We start from the raw sequence: 16,380 nt of genomic DNA, 5'->3' as shown, positions 1-16,380 counted from the left end.
CCCCCCCCCCCCCCCCGCACTTAGTACTTGCTAAGGTGGCTATTGAGGAGAGAGTTCACAGCCACCTCTCAGAAGTGTGCTTCTGGAACTGAGGGTATGGATTAAGAGGTAGAGGATTTGCCTAGCATGCTTAAGGCCTGGGATTCAGTTTCCAGAATGAGAGCTGGTAGAGTTTGGCCTCTGTTGGACAGAGTCCTTGTTTTCTCTCCATCCTGATGCTTTTCTTGCCCCTCTCCCTACTCCAAACTACTCTATTCATGAAATCATAAAATGTGAGCATATCTAGCCAGGCTCAGTAGTTGGCATATCTATGAGACTGAGGCAAGAACATCACTTGAGTCCCAGAGTTCAAAGCTAGACAGTGCAGCAACATACAAGACCCTGTCTCACAAATAAGCAAACCTAAAGAACAAGACATGTCTGCCATTGCCAGGTGCTATGTCAAGCTCACTCAGGGGCTACCTCACCCTGGCCTAGTTTAATGCCTGTTATCAGAGTTGGGTTTTCATTCCCCCACATCTCCACGGGCTAGAGCATCCCTCCTTTAAACATGACCCCGAAGGACTCCAAAATGTAACATGAGGTACCCAAGTGCACCAGCTCCTGTAAATGGAAGGACTGGGTCTTGAAGCAGACCTCTCTTCTCAAGTGGCTGCTGTAAGTGTCTGAACTGTATGACTGTATGACTCTGAACTGTCTGAACAGAGCCTCCTGTGTACCAATGGTGGGTTATTGGGAGGACTTGGGGAGAGAAGCTGCAGCAAGCTGGCCAGAAGTGACAGTTGTTGGATGGCAAGCCCTTCTGGGCGTGGGTGGGCTTCCCAACTTCTGCCAGGGAGCCCCCATAGAAGGGGAGGGAAAATAAGCCTCATCCCAGCTAGGAGATGGGATGGGCATGGGGTAGGGTAGAGTTCAGAGGGATTTGCACTCTGAATGAAGGAGGCTATTAGGAGCTCTGTGCCAGGAGGGTGAAGACAACAGCAATAATCTCTTACCTCCATATCTCCTTCTACATCTTTCAGTCCTGCTGTCCTTTAAGACCCTGGCTCGAGTGCCACCTCTCCCACAAAGCCTCCCTGATCCCCCCTAATCCCTGTCTCACAGTGCCTGCCTGGAGCACCTTCCCACGTCCCTCAGTTCTCTGTCATCATGACACTTTTCATCCTCCAGACCATTGGGGCAGAACCTTACTCTCTCATCTCCCATCCCAGTGGGCACAGTGCCATCCATGTGGCCACAGGAGCAAGTGCTAAATGTACCCATCCCATATCAAGCACTTGTAACCTCTTACAGTGCCTGCCTACCCAGGGTAATTTGCCAATTATGCCCAACAGACTCTTCAGTGGACCTTCTTTGACACACATGCACACATATGCACTCATGCTCTACCTCTTGTTGAATGCCAACTCATTGAAATATTTGTCAGAAAAAGCCAAGTAAGAAGGTCATTCTAGTTGGTGGAGAAGAGCAAAATACATAGGTGATCTCAGACACAAAGAAGGACTTGTGATTGTCAGATGTTCTTAATGCTCTGTCATGAGCATTTGGTTCTTTTCATAAGCCAAAACCAAAAAAGCATACACTTCTCAGAACTCACAGATTTTGGTAGGAAGGGACGGTTACTTGGGTTTTTTGAACCCAAGATCAAAGGTTGAGGGGACAGAGGGACTCTAGGTAGAGCCATTTACGAGCTGCATTCCTTTAAGATAACACTCCTCTGCACCTCAGTTTTTCCTACTGGTTAAACAGAAATGACATTTTCTTCCTGTTAGGACATGAGTATTTCCCTCCTTTAACCTGTACTGGTTTATGGGATCAGCATGAAATGGCAATTGCTTCCCACACCTTCTCTATGTTGCTAAGTTAATCTTCTCACATGGAAGAGAGAAGTAAGATGGGACTTTGAGAAAGAAGCTTTTACCATGAATTTTGCCATGTCATGACTGAGCAACAACCCAAATAGCCTACCCACCTTCACAGCAGTTGGTTATGAGACTTAGATCAGAGAGGCTTTGTGTACCTTGGGACAGCTACTATTGGACCCAGAGCTGTCTGTCCCTCCATGCTGAGTAGGCACATCCACTTATTCCTGTGTGACAGCCCCCTGACTATTGGAAGGCAGTGATTCTGTGTCACTCCCTTGTGTCACTGGAACCTATTTTTAATGCCAGCTGGTTCTCTTTTCACATAGCAACAATTCTTTGTTTTCTCTGAGCTGCAAAATCAAGAGCACCCGTTCTCCTGAACACGTTTTGTTCTGTGGTCTGTGTGTAAGGCCTCTTCTTCCTCTCCGTTCCCTTCTTTAGACTCTGTTGCTTTGGTCTTGGCCTTTCTGTGTGGGTGATAACATTCTGACCATTCTTCCCATTCTTCCACCTGAATCATTACTGCGGTGATGTTGTTATAATTCCCATTAGGAAACTTGGCTGGTCCAAAGGGACCAAACCACTCCAGCTCTCTGAACACAACTCTAAAGCCTGTCTTGCTGAGATCTGTGTGAGCCTTCTTCCCTTCATGGGGTGCCACACAGGCATCCTTGCCCTCTTCCTGTGGTCATCTCAAGAGGGCCCCACACTCTGCTTCATGACCTCTATTTCCCAGCCACGTGCACACAGCCACACCCTTAGCACTCCTTGCTCCCCAATGCCTCTGGCCCTCCCAGCCATGTGGCCAGGGTTGAGTTTCAGTCAAGGAAGGCTGCACTTGGTGGTTTCACATGTGGCCTGAGTGTTGGGGCGGGTGAGGAGGGAGGGGATTTACCGAATAAAGTACCATTTTCTCACACTTGTGAATCAGTCAGGAGGGCTTGGCTGACCTGGCAGGAGTCCCAAGGTTCACTCTGAACATTTGTTTTTATTCAGTTTTCCAGGAGTTTCATGTGCATAGAAATATGTAGTTTTTTGTTTTTTGTTTTTAAAAAAAGGGGGGGGGGGAATAGAGAGATCTCAATGCTAGTTTGTGAGTGAAGATAACTTGGGTTCTTGGGCTGGGGTCAGAAGGTAATACCTTATAGGAAACATCCTTGACTCCCTTTCTTGAAGGCAATGCAAGGGCAGTTCCCTGCCCCAGGGCAGGGTGAAATGAGAGAGTGAGAAACTTCTGGGCCTGTGGTGAAATCCAATCCATGTTCACGGAACTATGGCCTCTTGTGTTGCTGGGATATGGTTGTCCTCGGTGTGTTAGAATGCTTGGCAGAGTGAGATGAAATAAAGTGGGATTCTTGGGGTCTCTGGGTGCCTGTTATGCTTATAAATTCTCCTCACTGCCCAGAACAGTACGTACAAATTCCTTAGCCTGGCCTCCACCTGCAAGTCACTCAGTCTCTTGGGCTCCAGATTTGAATCTTGCTTCTCCAGCTAGCAGATTGAGGGCAAATAGCCTTTTGCAGGTAGGGCTGGTGGTGAGGTTTTCCTTTACTGTGGAAAGCCTAAGAACTGTGCAGGGTAAGGGATGCCAGAGGCTGCTGTGGCGGGTGTCTGTTCACTGGGGCAGTAGGACTGGGCAACATTGTTCCCTCCCCCATTGTCAACCAATTGGGGATCATAAACACTTTTTCACCCCCCAGTTCTGGAGCTTGAACTCAGGGCCTGAGCACTGTCTCTGAGCTGCTTTTGCTCAAGGCTAGCATTCTACCACTTGAGCCACAATGCCATTTCCAGCTTTTTCTTTTTATGTGGTACTAAGGAATTGAACCCAGGACTTCATGCATGCTAGGCAAGCACTCACCTACACTCGCAGCCTGAAAAATACTCTGAAGAAAGAAAATGGGGGAGTTAGCCATCCTTGGAAGCTCTCAGCTTTTCAAGTTGACTCTATTCCCCAAAGCTTAGAGAAGGCTGCTGGCCCATATCACCCTGTGCAAGGCTCTTTAGTTTCTCTCTTTGTTCTGTCCTCTCTCAACTTCATGTGGGTTACCCAAGTTTACACCCAGTTGTTGTGCTTTATTTAGCCATGTATATACACAAATTTGGATAGCTGTTGGATAGGAAGGCTTGGATAGCTAGAACCCAAATGTCAGCCAGTGTTGTCTGCCAGTTTAGATAACAGGTGGGTCTCTGGGTGCTTTTTAATCTTTGATCTCTGAATGTTCTCTAATGAAAAGAGAAACGCTGGCATTCATGGTCCTCTGGGAAAAGCCTTATGGTCTTTTCCTGTAGGTACTGCTTTTTCAAGCCCCTTCTTCCTTCAGTGTGTGGGATTGGCTGGGCAGAGAAGCTTGGAAAAAGAGCCATAGTGTACTAACCCTATGAAATATGGGGGAAACTGAATCCCAAGTGAGAAAAGTCTTTTCCTGGGGTTGCCAGCTAGGACCTGAACCCATGTGGGAGGCTTTCTAGTCTAGTGTTCTTTACTCTCCAACTCTGGTGGGGAAGTTCCATCCTTTGTACCCACCACAGCTAGTCATGCTATAGGCCTAGGGAAGGTTTAGGTTTCGTGTTTTTAGAGAAACTCACATGAGACACTTTGCTGAGTGCCTTAATGGTGCTCTAACTCAAGCTGGAAACCGCAGGGAGAGGCTGACTCCTAGCAATCCAGAAAGGCCTGGCTCCAGATGGTCAGGTTTGAGCAGGTCTTTGAATAATACAAGTAGTAATCATTTATTGAACACCTGCTGTATGCCTCATGTTGTGCTGGGTAAATAGCCCCTGCTGTCAAGGTGTAGGGTGGAGGCTGGAATCCAGTGTACTGTTGACAGAAATAACGTAGAGCCCCTTGGTCTGGGTTTTGTGACTATGGGTCATTTCTCTGTGCTTCCCAATACACCAGTTGCTGCTTTCTTGCTCTTTTAAAAGTTGTTTTTTTTTTTTTTTCTGTTAGTTTGTAATTTGATTCATAATCAAAGGGGAAAAGCATTAACTGTGATCCTGCAGGGCATAGACTCAAGCATTGCATAACTACTTGGTTTAAGTGATAGACAAGCCCTTCAGCCATAAAAGTTACGTTTAGGCCCAACACAGTAGCTTGTACTATAATTCCAGCTACTTGAAGAGTGGAGATCAGATCATTAGAGGCAAAAAGTTACTAAGACCTCATCTCAACAAACTAGCCAGGCTAGGGGGTTGTATCTGTGATATCAAGAGGATCGTGTTCCATGGCTAGCCCAGGCAAAAATGTAAATTCTACCTTAAAAAAAACCATAATAATAATAATAATAATAATCCAGCAAAAAAAAATCTGGGGAGGTAGTATGGCTCAAATGGTAGAGGGTCTGCCTAGCAAAGCATGAGGCCCTGAATTCAAACCCCAGTAGCACAAAAAAAAGTTGTCTCCTTGGCCTCCTGTCCCTTAATCATTGCTACCTAACCTGCCTTTGCTGTTCTTCCTCCAGGGGTGGTTAGTGAAATACATCTTCCATCTCAGATTTCGGAGAATTACTCCACTCCTTTACTAGCATTGCAGTTACCATAATGTTGCCTTCAAAGAATCATGGGTCGTGTCTCCCCCAACTACCCTCCCCTCCCCGCGAACAATTGACTCACTCCTGATTTCATTGGAAAACCACATCTCAGGGTGAAGGAGCCTCGTAAGTGAAGCAGCAATGCATTTGCAGGTTCAAGATTTCACTTGAAGTTGTTTTCTTAATTATGACTTACTTAGTCTATACCTCAATATGGGAAAAGCCAGATACTCCAAATAGTGAAAGACAGGAATGTTTTACCATAAAAATAGGTCTACAAAGTGTCCAGTATGAAAGCATTCCAAAAGGTAATGATCCAAAATACTCAAAAGGTAACTATCAGGTTAGCAAACATTGATTCAGCATCTATCCTGTGAAGGATTAAGAGCTATATAAACTCCATTCCTGAAGGAACTTGAAGAAAATATAGGTAAATATTTACCTCAGCTCCCCCACTCTCTTTATAAGTTTTTTCCGGGTGCTGTGGACAAGTAGTTGTTGGTTCCTACTCACAGAATGCCAAATGTTCATAGAACCACTAGCCTCAAAGAAGTAATAACGCAGCTGAAGAATGACTCAGTGAGTTTCCCTTTGTGGCCCCTTCATAGATGGCAATAGTTCCAAGTGAGGCAGGTGCCTTCCCCTGCTCTGAATGGGCTGTAGACTCAAGGAAGGAGAACTAGACTCATGTTTGGGGATACTTGAAACATGAGAGACACAGTACAGGATGGTTGGCAGAATCTCTTTGATTAAAGACTTAGGCATTTTGAAATTCCTCTGCAGCTAACTCATTCTCTTTTACTTGGGATCCACCAGACATCCTTTTCACATCTGTACCAATGTTAATTCCCATGTTCTCAGAGTAATCCCATCTCACAGACCACATCCCATCCCAGTTCAGCCCACCACACTCCTAATGCAGAGCCATTCTACTTTTTACAGGATACGGATTCAGAGAGGTCTAAGTAGCTTGTTCATGCCATTTGTTAGTACAAATGATAGCACTTGAAGCAGAGTGGGTTGTTCACTGTTACGAGTGGAATATTGGAAGCCAGGAGGTCTGGTCCCTATTTTGTGACCCGAGGAAAGGAAAAGAAAGAAGTAACTCCAAGGGTAGGGGGTAGGGGGTTGCATTCATGAAACAAAAGGAGGTGCTTGATTTCCTGACCCTAAGGGTCATAAATTTGTCTCAGAGAAGAGCCACAAACACTAGGAGGTGATGAGTGGTGAGGTTACACAATTAGGGTCACAATGCAGGTGGACATTTGTGGGAATGACACCTGGAGACTTAGCATAGGTGGGAGGATCATGGAGTGGGCCCAGGTAGGGAACATCAAGGCCCCTGGACGTGTTCCTCAGCCCAGGTGCTCCAGCCTCTCAGCCTTTAGCCCTGCCTTTGTAAGCACAGAGCCAGGCACAGACATACTGGCCACATGAACAGGTTTGTCACAGATGGTTGGAAAGAGGCCAGGTGGGGAGCACAACAGCGTCTGCTCACCCCTGGGAGGCATTTGTTGAGGCAGATGTACCAGGTGGGTGCCAGGATAGCAACATTTAAAGAGAGAAGTCAAAACAGTCTTCTATCGTGCAGACCCCTGCTTCTCATGAGACAAGCAGGGCCCTTTGCATCTGTCTGTTTCTTCCTCACACTTGTCTGGGGGCATTTCCTAGTTGCTTTGTCATTTATTTATCGAATTGTGGATATTTATTGACCTTCTGCCCTGCGCAACCTGCCAGCCGCCTGGAGAGAGTGCCTCCATTTATAAATCACTCCACCTGCCCTCAAAGAGCTCTTTAGACTGCTGGTGGGTAAGGTGGGGCATCAGTGTCAATAGTAGCCACCGTGTATTAGCCATATACCACCACTGGGCAGGTACTGCAGGAAGCACCTTTGCTGCTTCCATCTCTTGCCATTCCTGTAGCGTCACTAAGTGGTGGTAGGCCTTGTTTCCTAGTTTCCTAGATGAGGCAATAAAGGCTCCATGTTTATCACCCAGCAACATACATGTCTTTGAGAAGGGTTAGGGGGGCATGGGTAGACAGAGTGGGTGGTGGGTTGTTTTTATTTGTTTGTTTGTTTGTTTTTGCCAGTCCTGGGGCTTGGACTCAGGGCCTGAGCACTGTCCCTGGCTTCTTTTTTGCTCAAGGCTAGCACTCTGCCACTTGAGCCACAGCGCCACTTCTGGCCATTTTCTGTATATGTGGTGCTGGGGAATCGAACCCAGGGCCTCATGTATATGAGGCAGGCACTCTTGCCACTGGGCCATATCCCCAGCCCCGTGGGTGGTGGTTTTACCTTCTTTGTGTCTGGTTGGGGGTTTGGCCACTGATCTCCACCTTATCTCTCCACAGAGTGCAGCAGCTGCCCCGAGCCCTGTGCTTGGCAACATTCCCCCCAATGATGGGATGCCTGGAGGCCCCATCCCACCTGGTTTCTTTCAGGTATGTGAGGGCTGTGGGTCCCATACTCCTCGTGTATTTGGACTGGGGTGGACAGCCAGGCAGGTGGAAGAGGAGGAAAGCAGCACAGCTCAGTTTGCCATGGTCTAAATACAGTTGCTTTGTGCTGGTTGAGGCCCTTCCCTTCCCATCCATCTCTCCACCCCTATGGAAAGCTGGGAAGGGGAGGAGAGAAGGGAAGGGAAGGCAGCTACCTCCCCGCCTGGCAGTGCCCTTCACCAGTTTGTTTTTTTCACACCAGCTCCACAGGCACAACATGGTCTGTCAGAGAGGTGGGGGTAGCTGCTTCCAGGCCAGTGTGGAGCTTTCTTTTAACAAAAGAGTTTTTCCTTTCTTCTTTTTAAAAAGCAAGTAAACTGTTCTGTTCCTGTTTTGTTGCTGCTGTTATTGTCATTGTTTATCTTGCCTGTCCAAACTATAAACCCTAGGCATAATATTAAAACAAAACAACAACAACAAACTCATCCTGGCAGGTCTCAGAATCCTTTGGTTAACCACTGTGTGGTCACAGGCTGCATCCCACAGCATCTGTGTCCGCACTTTGTATACCACAGGCAAGAACAGATCCCCCACGAGTTGGGAACCTTTCCCCTTCCAGACACCTTGTTGAGCCTTTTCTGGGGTGTGTGTGAAATCAGGCTTTCCATTTTGTTGGGGTTGAGTGTGGCTACTGCCCATCTGTGCCTCCTTTTCCATCCCTCCTCCCTCCTGTTGGCTTGTCCTACTTCAGCCAAATTGGAACTGGGAGATGCCATCTTGGAGAGCTATCAGTGAGCAGGGCTGTGAGGAACTTTCTTTGGTGAAGCTCTCGATGATGACATTGTTCCATCCGTCGAGCCTGTTCAAGCTGGGTTGGATAGCATGTCTTGACACTCCACCCCCTCATAAGAGTGGTACTCCCAGAGAAGGATGAGGAAAGAGCTGTTGTCAAGAACAGACAAAGATGTCCTTAGTGGAGCCCAGGAATTCAGAGCTAGACTGATAGGCAAAGTTCAAGGAGACCTTGCTCAGTGTCAGCCAGAGCTTAGTGCCCACTGCATACATCTAGCAGCAAGTCAGGTTACTTTGGACTGACACAAGAGGTATTTGAGAAATGACAGGATAAGCACATTTTAGGGTATTGAAGGGGTTTCCCACTTTGCAAGATTTTATACTTTGGGTGACGTTTACTCCCAGGGGAGGAAGGTTAGGATGTGTTTTATACTAGTCAAGAAGGGCCATGGTGAAATTTGCTTATTCCCTTAAAACAGAGGGGGCTGGTCACTTATCACTCATAAAGGTGAGTGCAGAGCCAGTTGCCAGTAACTTCTACCTGTAATCCTCACTACTCAGGAAGCTGAAATCCAGAGGATTGCCATTCAAAGCCAGCAGGAACAGAAAAATCTGTCTCCAAAATAAGTATCAAAAAGCAAGGCTGGAGGTATGGCTCAAATACAAGGTCCTGAGTTCAAACCCCAGTACTGCCAAAAGGGGAAAATAAAGGCAGTAAGAAGAGAGAGGGAGAAAAGGGTGGCACTTTAGGGCATGAAGTGGCCACACATGTATCTGTGTGCATTCCCAGCATTCTACCAAAACCCGGGCTTTGTCAAGGGTATAAAGACAGGTGTAGCCCCAGAGATTTGAGATTCCAATTCAGACCAAGTGTTGCTAGGGTCTTGGCTTGGGGAAAAGCCAGACATATGGAAGAGAGGCCAAGGGAAAGTATAACCTTAAAATCCCTGGAAACCCATGGACCCAGTAAAGTCAGCTACATGGCTATTACCCTTCACCAAAAAGAACTAACTACTCTGTGGGGGTGCGGGTCACATGCACCAAAGGAGGCTATATAGCAACTGCAGACAGATACTCTACATTCATCTAGTGGCTTCCCTGCCATATTCTGTTCAGATTCACATGTCCTTACCCATGATGTCTGGCATGCCCTAAATGGTGCAGGTATGGCTACTTGACAGGCTTCCAAGCAGCTGACAGTAGCCAATCATGTTTTTTGTTTGTTTGTTTGTTTTAAATAGGCTTTTGACTTCTATTTGGCCTGAGCCTAAGTCAAGCACAGGTCTGCCTGAAATGTGGACATCTCCCTCTTTGCTTTAGTATGATCTCCTGTAGCTATTCCAGGCATACTTCTTTGGCTCTCCTCTGTAATATTTTGAGGGGGTATGGTCAGAAAGCCCAGATTGATTTCTATCCTCAGTCACCTCCAGCCTTATCAAGTAAAGGCAACTTGACTTAGGGTCATCTCTGTTCTCTAGCTAGGGTGGACTGTCAGAACTGGCTGGGTCATCCAGCAGGAAGCTGTGTGCCCTTTCCTCTCTGCTTCCTTGGGTGGCCCAGAGTGGTCCTTTTCCCTTACTCCCCAGCTTTATTTCCCCATCAGCCAGATGAAGGGACATGTGAAAGCCTGCCTGATCCTTTATGGTCGTGATGCTGACCACTTGGCCTGAGTGCCTGATAAGAGGAAAAAGTATCCGTCTGGAAGGAGGTAGTGGCAGCCCATTTCCTGAGCAGGTTGTCTCACAACAGGAATATTAGCTATTGATTGCTGGCCCTGCCCCTTGCTCATCTTCAAGTGGCCACTCCGATATTAGAAGGGAAATAGAGATGATATCGAGGGTTTTATCTGCTGCCAACAATTGCACTTCTTCCCCTCTTAGCCCCAGCCTGGGTGGTTATGGCACAGGAGAACTTTGTACAGGGAGCCAGCCAGGATGGCTGGTCCAGCCCGTCTTTGTGACTGGCCCCATTTTCAGGTCTGTACCACTAATTGGTCCTAAATTTAGGGCCTCTAGAGTAGATAAGAAAGAATTGCTGTCTACCCCCATTCTAGTTCCTCAGAAAACCATACACAGGACCTTTTTCCTCAGGCTTCTGACAGGCTGCAGAGCCACTCCTAGAGTCCAAAGGTTAGGCCATCCATACATTAGGCTCCATCTGTTTGCTCTTTTTTTTTTTTTTTTAATTTGGTATTGGATTTCACCTGTCTAGTGCTATGACATGATAAGATAGTAGTTAAGGGATGGCAGTGAGAGGTTTCGGCACTGACCTGAGCATACCTGAGAGAGAGTGTGGTGTTCTTGGGGGTCTGTGTAAGATTTAGCAAGGGAATTCTGATATTTAGAAAGAAAAACTACCCTTTATCTTGGCATCTCCCAGCATGTTTGCTCATGTTACAGCACAGGAGCCTAGCCAGCCTCAAAGCACTGGATTGGCATTCTGGCCAGGTTGCGTCTAAGAGGAAGCTGGTCTGAGAGTCCAGGATTGGTGTTCTTGAGTGAAGAAGGACACAGAGGACTTGGCTATGTATTGCTTAGTGACGGAGGGCCAGTTGCTCTCTTTCTTTGTGCCTGTTTTCTTACCATTAGATGAGGCTGGACCAGATGGTCTCTTGAGAGATCTTGCGACTTTGATTTCTTGCTTTGGATGGATCTTACATAACCAAGCAGTAGCTTTTTCCCTCCACGCAGCTTAACTCAGTCTGCACATCTGGCAAACCCAGCTTGGTCAGGCACATTGGTCTGGGTGGGTCCCCTAGTTCCTTGGCCCCAAGGGGACATCATCTAGTTAGGATTTCGAGGTCTAGCTTTGGAGGTCACAGAGAAACAGAGCATTGGGTACATACTGTTTTTGTTCTTGTTTTGTTTTTAAATTCCAATGATTGTTTCAGTCATGTAGTGTTTTTGAGCATTTTGGTCATGGTGTTTCTACAGAGAAGGCATGGCTGGTTGGGAAAGGTGAATGACTGCCCCAAATTATCAACCTGGGGCTGTAATTGGAGTCTTAAACACCAGGTTTCTTGGTTCCCAATCTACTGTTCTTTCACCATACCATCAACCCCAAGTGTCGATTCATGTCTGCTTGTCTAGACAGGGAGAGAGACAGTAGCTATCTTCTCAAAAGTAGCAAAGAAATTTCCACTCAGTGCCAACTGGGCTGCAATAGAGATGGCTGCTCAGAGGCACTGTGTTGAGAATGATTCTGAAGCCATGTCTGAGCTCAACAGTTCCTGGTTGGCCATGTCTACCATGACCATGAACCTGTAAAGGGGAGTGCATGTTCTGCTAACCTGGTCCAGATTTATAGATGTGAATATGGAATCCTAGAGGGAGCAAGGGTGGAATTTTGAATAGTCATAGGCCACCCTGCTGTACAAGGCTGTACAAGGGCTTGGGCTTGATTCTCAGCTAGAACTGTATCAACCGTCTGTCCACCCAGAGAAAAAGATCACCAACCCTGGGCTTTTGCCTGGTCTTCCATGCTAAGATAGGCTTGCCAGCCAGAGAACCAGGAGGTCTTCCTGTAGGCAGTGCAGCCCTGACTGAAATTAGGTGTGAGACAGACACTTGATGGAAGGCTGAAGAAGTTTCTGGGTAGTTGTGAATAGACCTTGACTATTTCAGGCTTCCTTTAGTGGGCAGTGAGAGACTATTGGGGCACTCTTGTCTCCCTCAAGCCTGGCTCATGGCTCAGGTCTATGTCCTAGAACAGTTACCCCACAGATATTCTAGTAGCTCTTTGGACTCGGGTGCTACAGCACATATTCAGTAAGTAGCTGATCCCATGGATGCTGCAGAGGCTATAGGATAAAGATAACCCTAGAGCAACAGAAGGGTCCTGCTTTCTTCACCAGAAGCTCATGTCCTGCTCTGAGCCACTCATGGTGGGAACAATAAGGAGTGATTGGCCTGTACCCTCATTTCAGTTAGGCCTTGTTCCTGCCCAGTGTACCTGAAAGAGGCAGAGGTCAGTGACACCTCCCTTCTCACCCCCCCCCCCCCCACTAACAACTCAAGGGACAGAACTAACTAGATGGAACAAATGCTATGTACAGCCTGGAACCAGAGAAATGATCAGCAAGTTAAGAGGAGAAGAAGATACATACAACCCCATACTCCTGTGATTATAGGAACAGTTCCTCTCGCCTCTATCTTTAGATGTAGCTGGGGTTTCCCCAGGAGAGGTCAGCCTCAAGAGGGCTCTAGTGACTGAAGTGTCTGACATTCTGCCACGTGGCAGCCTCAGATCCCAGGTCCTCAAGAGAAAAGAAGAGGAAGCCAATTTGAGTCTGGAAGACATTTATACTATATGCCAGTTGTACGATGAAGCAGTAAGATGCTTGACGGTGGTAAACAAGCAGAGACAAGATGTCCTGTAGACAACATGAAAACTGTGAGCCTTGTCATGGGTGATGTTTCCAGGAAGGTCAGAGTCAATGAAACATACCAGTGGCTATAACAGGAGCAGTTCCAGCTGGTCTGGGTGCTGTCCATTTCCTGTCCTGCTGTCTTATGGGAAGAGGAGAGGAGCAGAGATCGAGCTGGCATTACTCCTTCCAGAAAGCTGCCACAAGAAAGGTGTCTCTCTCTCTCTGCTGACTGGAACAGATTTGGTAGAGGGGAGACCTGGAAAGAATAAAAGCCTTGTTTTATGGATTACAGAGCCTGCTGCTAGCAAGGACTTGAGGGGTGGGATATTCATCTGACAGATGGTAAAGCAGGGCAGGTGAGAGGGCTAGAAATGAGGCCATGTGAGGTTCCTTGGCCCCGGGTCATATATGGTTTCTAAGATGCTGGGGCCTTTGAGGAAGGAGCACTGCAGATCTAGCAGGGAGGGGATGGACAACGTCGGACAGAGTGCCACAGGGCAGGCAAAAAAGCAGCCTGTTTGCCCTGAAGGTCTTCTGGGAAAAGGGGCTAATGTTTGAACCATGTGCTGCCAGGGAGTGAGGAAGGCAGGATGGGGAGTGCTCCAGGGTGCGGATGTGTAGGGCATGTTTGGGATGGCAGCAGGCCTGGAGCCTGGGCTAGGCTGGAAGGATTTAGGAGGTGATGAGGACTAGCCTGAGGTGAGCCAGCAACAGGCACAGGAAGGACTGGGGAGCCATGTCCCACTCCTAATAAGGGGAATGATAGTCTGAGGAAGAGCACCAGAGGCTGGAATGGCTAGGCACTGAGAGGGATGCTGGCCAGCACAGAGTCTCCTAGGAGGTGCCCCAGCCTGAGCCAGAGTGGTGACAAGGTGAAACTGAGACTGTGGCCTGTGCTTCCTGCTATAACTGGTGGCTCCTGACAGGTGTTGGAGCTGGGCAGGAAGCAAGCTAGGAGGTCTTGGTCAAGACTTCTGGGAAGGTGGTGGAGCTGGAATGTAATGGAAAAGGGTGGGTGTGCTGGTGACAAACTAAGTTTGAGGACCTTCTACCCCTTTAGATCCTTTACCATGAGGCCAGGAGCAGCATGGTCCTCAGGTTGCCCAGCCTGGCCTTCCCTGTCTGCTCCAGCCAATGTGCTCTAAGTGGAGCTGCCTGACCCTGCTTAGAGTTTAGGTGGGAAAGGTGTCCCCTTCCCATCTTCTGTTACTGTGTTTGACCCTGGAAGGTAGGCCCTAGAGCCAGTGGCTGCTTTAGATGAGGAAACCAGGCTCAAACTGGCCAGGTGATCTATCTGGTCAGAAAGATACTGTCCTGGACATCAGTGGGACTGTACCTTCTCCATGGAACACCTGTCTTGAAGCCTCCTGTTCTGGGCCCTGCTGTCAGGACCACAGCCCCAGCCCCAACCCAATCTGTTACAGACCAGAGGTGTTATGTTAGTTTCCTGGACGACTGAAGTACCACCCAGCCCCTAGTCTTGCTGTCTGCCTCCAGACTGACAGAAGGCAGGGTCACCCCTGCTGAGAGGGATTAGAGAGGAGGCGGGGCACCCCAACTGCTGGGCTCCAGGCCACAGTTGGTGGTGGGAGACTGCTGCTCTTTCCTGCTCCAGCCCCACCTGTTCAAACCAGCTTACTCAGAGTGGCAGCCCCCTCTTTTGGTTACTTTGATGGAAGCCAGCTGTAGGCTCTAAGCTTGAACTACCTCACCCCACCCCCATTCAGAGAACTGGATACCCTGGTTTGAGTATCTTAGTGTATATTTAGGCAACCCTACTTCCAAATGCCTGTTTATCCTTTGGGGAGTCACCTTGCCCTCTCAGAGCTGGCAACTAAGATAATAAGCACTGTGATTCTGAGTGTGACACCCCCCCACCCCCCCACCCCCCCGCACCCCAATCTCCTAGCCTGTGCAGAGGCTTGGGACCCGAGAGGGAGAAGAAAGGCTCCTTTCCTGGCAAGCACCACCTCTACAACGGTCAGACTGAGCTCCATCCAGCAGCCAGCCTAGTGCTTAGCCTCTGCCCAGCAGCAGATGACCGGCACCAGGACTCCTAGCAACAGTGGACAAAAGGTTACTCCTGAAATGCCAGGCTAGCTCAGCAGCTGGCTCAGCCTCTGTACTCCCCTTTTAAACAGGAAGAAGGGGTGCTTGTTGCCAGTGTGTATGTTTGTGGACATGTTTGTGTCTGCACACTGGAGCCTCCTCTCCCTCCCCCTCCAAAAACGTGCGCTCCACATGTAGCCCCGTAACTCTCACTGATGAAATGGAAAGTTGAACATAAATCAATGTCTGCCGGCCCGTTAGCTATGCATCAGCAGTCAGCACCAGGGAGATTTGCTCGGTAACAAAGCCTCTAGCGGCTCCATAGGCCTCGACTGCCCCCTAACGCGGAGTCATCCCCACTCCGTAGAGCCCTGTGGGCTGCACACAACTCCTCCAACATGCGATGGTTCTTCTCCCCCCCTTCTTTCCAAGGTCCCTCTCCTCCTCATGGTAGATTTGGGGATCTTGGTAGGACTCTGGGACCAGCTAGGAGGCCTGGGCTGTGTATATGGGGCTCCTTGCCCCTTCCTGGGCCTCCCCTCCTGATCTGTAAATGGACTCCTGAGTCAGGCATTTATGGATCTGATACTGGGAGGATTGTTGTCACGGCTGCCTTTGCCACTGTTTATTAAAAGCTGGGACTGGTTTATCCTCTCTACTTTAGACCTACATTTGCACCTGAATTTCTTTTAGTGCTGAGCTCTCCCCGCCACTGGGAGCTTCCAGCCTGCCCAGTTCTAGGCTGTTTCCCTTCCCCTTGAGAGCCTCTCGTGGGGGACCATTTTGTTTTGTCTCTATCATAGCTGATCTGAGTGCCTAGACCTTCCTGTGCTCCTGCCCTGTCTTCATTGCAACAAATTGTGTGAGATTTTTCTCCTTCATGTTATTTTATTTTATTTTTTCAAAACTTTAGCTTGCTTATCTATCTATCTATCTATCTATCTATCTATCTATCCATCCATCCATCCATCCATCCATCCATCCATCCATCCATCTATTTATTTATGGCCAGTCCTGGGCCTTGGACTCAGGGCCTGAGCACCATCCCTGGCTTCTTCCCGCTCAAGGCTAGCACTCTGCCACCTGAGCCACAGCGCCATTTTCCATATATGTGGTACTGGGGAATCAAACCGAGAGCTTCATGTGTAGGAGGCAAGCACTCTTGCCACTAGGCCATATTCCCAGCCCCATGTTATTTTTTTTTAAGGTCACATTCTTTAACCCTTATTGCAGTAGAGGTTTGAGGAGAATGCCAGCAGAATCCTATAATAACAAACCTTAGCAGTGTTTGTATCACGATTGGTTTCCCTTCCCCAAGTCAAATAATGTCACA

At 48.2% G+C, this 16,380-nt stretch overlaps 1 protein-coding gene across 2 annotated transcripts in view; it reads left to right on the top strand.

Moving 5' to 3' along the window:
• Positions 1-16,380, top strand: part of Ssbp3 (single stranded DNA binding protein 3) — a 154,894-nt gene that overhangs the window by 103,167 nt on the left and 35,347 nt on the right. For both annotated transcript variants that reach the window (XM_048351388.1, XM_048351389.1), the window contains exon 5: positions 7,751-7,840. In XM_048351388.1, coding sequence (XP_048207345.1) covers positions 7,751-7,840 — 90 coding nt within the window. The remainder of the gene's footprint in view (positions 1-7,750; positions 7,841-16,380) is intronic.

Source organism: Perognathus longimembris, chromosome 7 (assembly GCF_023159225.1).
Source record: "Perognathus longimembris pacificus isolate PPM17 chromosome 7, ASM2315922v1, whole genome shotgun sequence".
NCBI lineage: Eukaryota > Metazoa > Chordata > Mammalia > Rodentia > Heteromyidae > Perognathus > Perognathus longimembris.
This window is presented reverse-complemented; position numbering and strand designations above follow the sequence as displayed.